Source organism: Dendronephthya gigantea, unplaced genomic scaffold, assembly GCF_004324835.1.
Source record: "Dendronephthya gigantea isolate DGI-Jeju-01 unplaced genomic scaffold, DenGig_1.0 000046F, whole genome shotgun sequence".
Classification (NCBI taxonomy): Eukaryota; Metazoa; Cnidaria; class Anthozoa; order Malacalcyonacea; family Nephtheidae; genus Dendronephthya; species Dendronephthya gigantea.
In genome coordinates this window covers 277,778-284,881 of record NW_021163056.1, presented here as the reverse complement: position 1 = coordinate 284,881, position 7,104 = coordinate 277,778, and the positions used below count along the sequence as shown (strand labels likewise).

The 7,104-nt window shown below is 37.5% G+C and overlaps 1 protein-coding gene and 1 pseudogene across 1 annotated transcript; both read left to right on the top strand.

Moving 5' to 3' along the window:
- The first annotated feature begins 453 nt into the window (after positions 1–453).
- Positions 454–1,268, top strand: LOC114527716. The gene is made up of 2 exons (XM_028549417.1): positions 454–1,120; positions 1,231–1,268. The coding sequence occupies exons 1-2, from the start codon at positions 454–456 to the stop codon at positions 1,266–1,268; spliced, it is 705 nt and encodes a 234-aa protein (XP_028405218.1).
- Positions 1,269–5,311: 4,043 nt separating this feature from the next.
- Positions 5,312–6,353, top strand: LOC114527715 (annotated as a pseudogene).
- Positions 6,354–7,104: the final 751 nt, after the last annotated feature.

The following is a 7,104-nucleotide window of genomic DNA, read 5'->3' as shown; positions in this document are numbered from 1 at the left end:
TACTTACAACACAATGGTGAGTTTTATTTGCATAAAAAGCTTGCGGCATGGCTGTTTGACAGTTTATGATTAATTGGCATTGTTGGTTGATAAAAACATTTTTTCGAGAGCGTGACACACTTTGATAGTTGATATATTTCACGATACAAACTTCTAAAGCAAGGTCTGTACCATATGGAGAAAGGGATTCAAGTTTGTGTCAGGAAGAAGGAAATTAGTAAAACGAGTTCGCAGTCCCAAACTGAGTGGACTACGGTATCTACACAGGATGCCGGTACACAATACCTTAGTGAGGGTAAAAGCTACGAAAAATATCGGCAAAGCAAAACTGACATTAAGTGGACGTATGATCGGCTCAAAGAAGAAATATTGGGTAACAAAAACAGACTGATTGGGTGGCTTATGGACGAAAAGATAATTGCGAGAAAGAGGAAATGCGGACATTGTGGTGAAATGATGAAATTAGTCAATGCGAATGACCGATCAGACGGTTTGAAATGGGAATGTAGGAAGCAAATGAACAGAAAGCAACACAAGGTTGAGGTCTCAATTCGAAAAGACAGTTGGTTTGAGAAAAGTAATCTTACACTTGAAGAGATTGTGAAATTGACATACTGGTGGTGTAGAGGGATAAACCAAGAAGATATCCGACACGAAGTTAACGTGAGCGAACATATGGCAGTCAATTGGGACAGTTTTTGTCGTGAGATTTGCGAAGTAACGCTTTTAGAAAGAGCACAAAAAATCGGCGGACCGGGGAAGACCGTGCAAATTGATGAGAGTAAGTTTGGAAAGAGAAAGTATCACAGAGGACACAAAGTTGAAGGACAATGGGTGTTTGGAGGAATCGAGGAGGAGTCACACAGAAGTTTTATGGTTGCAGTTGAAAAGCGAGATGAGAAAACCTTATTGCCAATAATCCAAAACCACATAGCCAAGGGTACAACGATTATCTCAGACTGTTGGAAAGCATATGTTAACCTTGAGAAGCATGGATATGTGCACAAGTGTGTAAATCACTCGAAAGAGTTTGTAAACGAAGATGGGGATCACACAAATAAGATTGAAGGTCACTGGCGCCAGGCTAAGGCTAAATTGCCCAAATTTGGTGTAAGAAAGTGTTTGTTTTCATCCCACTTAGCTGAGTTCCTTTGGCGCTATGAACATAAAGGAAAGGACCTATTTGAGACATTCCTCATAGATGCCAAAAATATATATGGAAATTTTTAGACGCCCAAACTCATGTAACAGACAGTTCGATTGTTTGACTTCAAAATAGACCACATAATTGGGATATAGGTTTTGTTAAGGGATCGAACATTGGACTGGCATAATACTAGTAGTTTTAATACAACTTATTACCGGGGATAAATTTATATATAGGCCATACATGTATATTATTTATTGTAGCATGTACTTTAGTAGACATATAATTGATTTTCATATAATAATAAAGCGTGCGCATTAAAACGTTTGAATATCATTTAATATTATAGTTCGTAAACAAAACGATAAGCGAGTTTGTACTCGATTTAATTATAAGCCACGGTTACACGGGAGTTTATACGAATTTCGGATCGTACTCAAGTCCATATATATACTTTCGAACACAAGGATTCGTGCAATTCCTGTGTGAACAGATGAACCAGACAGAATTGACCACGACCGAAATTCGACTGGTCTCATGAAAACGCAATCGAAGTTGTTCGGATGTTTAAAAATAATCAAACAATAAGAAACGACAACAAGCATTGTACAGCGTTGTTAGCGACAACAAGCAATATAAACTCAGGTAAATATTACTAACATTAAGGCTAGTAATAAAAACCTAATTACCGCTGACCTATTCATTGCATTACAATTTTCGACTGCGTATCCGCGTATCCAGTGAAATAATGGGTATGTTATTTGCATGAGTGGTGGACGGGTATTCTGCAATTTAGCCTAATTGTGCTGTAAAATAAAAGTAAAATTTACTATATGAAATGTATCAGCACAATCTATAGTAGAAGAAAGTGTTTGCATTAAGACATTATTACTGGCATTTGCAAGAGATGAATGCACATTTATGTGCTAAACTAGCAAATTGTATTCTAAGTGAGTAGGAGGCAAAGGTGAGCTGATAAACAGCATGTACAAACCGTGCATATTTGATGCAAATAGTTGAATGTGACGTGCATATGTGGTTTAATATGTCATCCTATATACAATAGTGGGTCAGGCATACATGTCACCATATTATATAGGATAAACCGTTTCCTTTTTGTATAATTGCCAAAATGGTCTCTGTACAAAAGATTTCTGAAGAAATGCAGGCACTTGTTCAATTCTTAAGTATGGTACATTTTGTTTTACTTGAATGGAGTTTCGTTTGTATTTAAGCGCCAACCAATACATGATGCTACTGCCCCAGTGATTTATTAGCGTATTCCAGCTTTGTTTGCACCTCGCTCAGCTCTTTAGCAGTATCGATGGCCTTGTTCACTATCTCAGGCCCCTGTAGAACTCTTCAAGGTCTGTCTTACCTCTTCTTGCCATTTAGCTGCCAATGCCATCAGTTCCTGACGTGTCTTTGTTTGTTCTGTATTATGCGAACAACGTCAAACATGGCCAGTCGTTTTCGTTTTTTCCCCTTGCAAATCTTTCCTGCTTTCTTTTGTTGCCGTGACCATTTGTAGATGGCGGTGTTGTCCTGAATTTGCCAGGTCTGGATGGCCTGGTATGGTGTCGTATCCCTGCCAAAATTCCAACTTTCTATTTTAGATACAACTTTTTTATTTGACATCCAAAATACAACTTTTTCCATTTTAAACACAACTTTTTTCCTTTTTTATACACAACTTTTTAAATTTTATATTCAAGTTTTTGTATTTTATTTTCATGTTTTTCATGTTTTTGTTTTAAACTTTTTACTTTCAACCGCAATCCATTACCTTAACAAGCCCGCAGGTGCAGTTTTACCACTGACCAAACTCCTACGGGCGCACCCACTTCTTTTTCGCCCGGTAAATTTCCATATTTGCATGCCAATTTATAATAAAACAGTTTTTGAGGCGTTTTCATCTTCATATACGAATGGACAGATCGAAACTTAACAAAGTACTGGCAACGTTATAACGAGTTGCGAATGACATATCTATGCTGGCATCTAACAACGGGACTAATTTGCCGTCAACCTGTGCAGCAGGTATTAAAATATATGTTAATGTCATGTCATCCCCCTTGACTTGCCTATACCCCACTGAAAGCTTAGGTAGTATATCTTTTTTGACACACTTTCTTCTTTAGCACTGATTAACTGATTATTGGATACTAAGATTTCGAGTATTTTTGCTATGAGCAGAGGCGAGACCTTTAGTTGGGGGGGGGGGAGGGGTGTTTAGCAGAATTGCCCTGTCAAAACCTCTAATGCTCTGAGTAAGCCTAATTTTTTGTACCTTAGTTCCTGACAGGGAGGTGGGGGAGGGGGGCAATGGCTAAAACTAATCCAGATACATAATAGTATTTCAAATTCATTTACTAAAGAAATTTTTGCATTTTCACTTCAAACATGTGTCCGGAAAGTCAATGTTGTAAGAAAAATATTTCATCTTCCAAGGATGGGGGGTGCCACATACTCAAACCTCCCTCACTTTTTCCTCTGTACATGGGGGTTCACATTTCTACACATACCACACATGTATTTAATTTTTATACTTTTAATGTTGCATGCTTATTTGCTTACTTTCTTTTAATTGTTATCTTTTCTATTCCTAATTTACATTTATTGTTTGTATGGTACTTAAAAGATTTTTATAATGGTTTTAATTAAGTTACTTTCAATAAATGTGGTTTCTTATGGCTGAATGGTTTACATGGGTGTCTCTAAATCCTCAGAATTGAATGTTAATAGATAAGGATACTATTTTAGAATTACAATGTATACCCCAACATACCTTTTCTGTAAACATTACAGGTATAGACCAAACCAACTTTCTTGAAAATAGTAATCATAGGTCACATAATAACAGTGGTCTGACCCTGACTTCATATGATGCTCTTCAGTCAACCTCGAGTAGCAATCAGACAATGCCAATATCAACAATCAGTCAGTGGTTTATCAGCCATTTCAGAGCACAGAAGATTATTCAATTTTGGGAAGAGAAGGCAGTTGCCATCACAACAGAAAGGATTGCAAAACAAGAAGAAAAATAATCATGTACATTAAAGTTTGTTTGCTTATCTTCTACAAAGGCCAGAATTCCTCCATCCAGTGTTGAGGAGAGAACAGAATTATGTAATGCAGGCCTTGATGACACTAGTTAAAGATGGAACTGAATGATGATAGTTCATATTTTTATGAAAAAGTTGTAGAATGCTATCCAAAGCTTACAGTGGCAGGTGGGTTCCAAAGCTTACAGTGGCAGATCTGAGTTTTTGTTGTTTCAAAGAGGTGGTGGAGAGGATGGTGGTTTTCATGCAAAAGCCCACCACATACAAGCACCCATTTGAGAGATATCTCTGGCCAAGCAAAAATATATATCAGGCCTCTTCAACAGGATATATGCACAAAGGATGATACTGAGAGAGATGAACTAGATATGTCTGTACAGTAAATGTATTATTACATTTTTTTATTATTTGTACCCCACATGCCACAAGGGTGGATTACAGAGGTGTAATATTCTATTACAATTCCCTCTTTGGGGAAGGGAAAGCAAGAAAGGTCTGGGTCTCAGAGAGGAAAATGACCCATTTGCCGGTTCCCAGTCTCCCTCGAATTTAGGTGGTTTTCGCAATGCACTCTGGGATCGCTAGGGGGCAAACATTGCTTATTTTTTATCGAAAAACCTGTCTACATAAGTTTACATCAAAATTCTAATGGGAAAAGTGGATTACTGTGCTGTTTATGGTTGCAATAATGATAGACGATATCCAGAGAAGTATATAATTTGCAATCAGGTTGGTACTCTTCGCTTTTTTTTTCCCAAAAACACAAAAGACAAAAATGCTTGGCAAAAGCTTATCAACAGGAAAGACTTCAAAGTCACTTGTAATACGAAGGTTTGTTCAAATCATTTTCTCACTGGTTATCGCTCCGAAGATTGTCCAAATCCAACTTTGTACCTCAAAAGATAGCAAAAAGAAGCCAGTAATAAAAGAATGCCAGCGAAAGATAGAAGCGAACTAAATATTCCCAAAAGAAAGAGGCGAAAAATTCGTGATGAAGTCGCTAGTGAGACAATCCCAGAACCTGAGGACAATACACCTTCTACAACTGATATATTGGTTCTTAAAAACTGTAATAAGCAAGAGACTGTGGACCCCTGAAATGGTAGAAATTCAGAGAGACTTATATGCGACAGATAACAAACATTATTCTGATGACAAAGGCTGTGAAAGTGACAATGTTGATTGTGAGTGTCAAGGTGATCTGAAAGCTTTGAAAAGAAAATTATTTATTGAACAAGCAACTAGCCACAAAAATTGCTACCGCTACACTGGGTTATCAAAAAAAAAAGCTCAGCTTGGTTTTCAGTTTGATTGAGGAGAAAGCAAAGAAACTGAGGTATTGGAGAGGTTCTACAGATACTGCCTCTGCGCAACCTGTTAAAAGAGGGCATATGTGTCAAGATTATCGACACCATGGGAGGAATTCATTCTTACCCTTGTCAGGACAAGAAAAGGGTTCGATGTGACATTTTTAGCAGATACATTTTCTGTTTCAGCCTAGCCATGTTTCTCGGATTTATACAACATGGGTGATTTTCCTATCTAATGAGCTGTCATTTTTAGTACCTTGGCCATCTAAGTCAGAAATAAAGAAGAAACTACCTAAACGATTCAAGAAATTCAAAAATTTACGGATAATTATTGACTGCACAGAATTTTTTATCCAAAAGCCAAAGGTTCCTGACAGTCAGAAAATATCATGGAGTAGCTATAAACATTGGAATACTGCAAAACTCTTGGTGGGTATTACACCTACTGGCATTTTTTCCTTTGTTCCACCATTGTGGACTGGTTCAATATCAGACAAGGAAATTGTCAGAAATTCTAGTCTGGTGAATCTCCTGGAGGAAGGTGATGGTGTCATTGCTGATAAAGGATTCCTTGTAAGAGATTTACTTGTGGTAAAGAAAGTTCACCTTCTATCACCTGCCTACTGTCGTGGACCAAGACTTTCCTCACGTGGAACAACTCATACTCGACGTGTTGCATCATTAAGATCTCATGTTGAAAGAAGTATTATGAAACTTAAACAATTTAGAATTTTATCAGGAGTGATACCACTGACATTAAAGCCAGTATTGGACAACATTTTGTTTTTTTGTGCAGCTTTATGTAACCTAGGTCAGCGTGGTATTAAGTAACTGTTACATAACAAAAAAAGATTGTAAACAAGAAAACAAGAATGTAAATTTTCAATGAAACTTAGGGACAAGCATGCTGCTTCAAAAATGGATCAAGTTAATAGGACTTAATGGGGCTCACTGAATTTGTTATCCATGCTTTTAAGGCTTTTAAATTTTTATCATGATAATTTATTACTTGTGGACTGACACATGTTTCATTATTTCATATGTTTTAATAAAAGACTGCTAATAATTCCAATTATACAAGGGCTGAGGAGTCTGATGTATAATTGGGGTTATATGAGTGAACGAAGGGAGAAATATATGAGATTACAAATGGTATGACTTCATCTTTACCGTGTGTCCCATGATCCTCCAGCGACTATTTTAACACCAAACAAGAAGGGAGAAATTCAAAGAGTTCTAGGGATGGTGTGTCCCAAGAACACCAACGGGAGGTGTTCACTCATATAACCCCAATTATTCATCAAGCTCCTCAGCCCTTGTATAATTGGAATTATCAACTCAATGTACTGTTTGAAGCAGGCAACTGGGCATTGTTTCATATCTTCGGAGAAGGACGATACGATAGAGAAAACCGGAACATCTGGTCGTGTAGTTTTGGTTTGTGGTAAGGTGAATGTGATGCCTTCCGGTGACAACCGGTAATGGTTAAGATCCAGCTGCGAAAGTGAAGACACCCGTTTAGGGCAAGTAATGGCGAAGAGTGTAGCCAATTTCCCAGACAGTTGTTTTAGAGTCAGTTCAG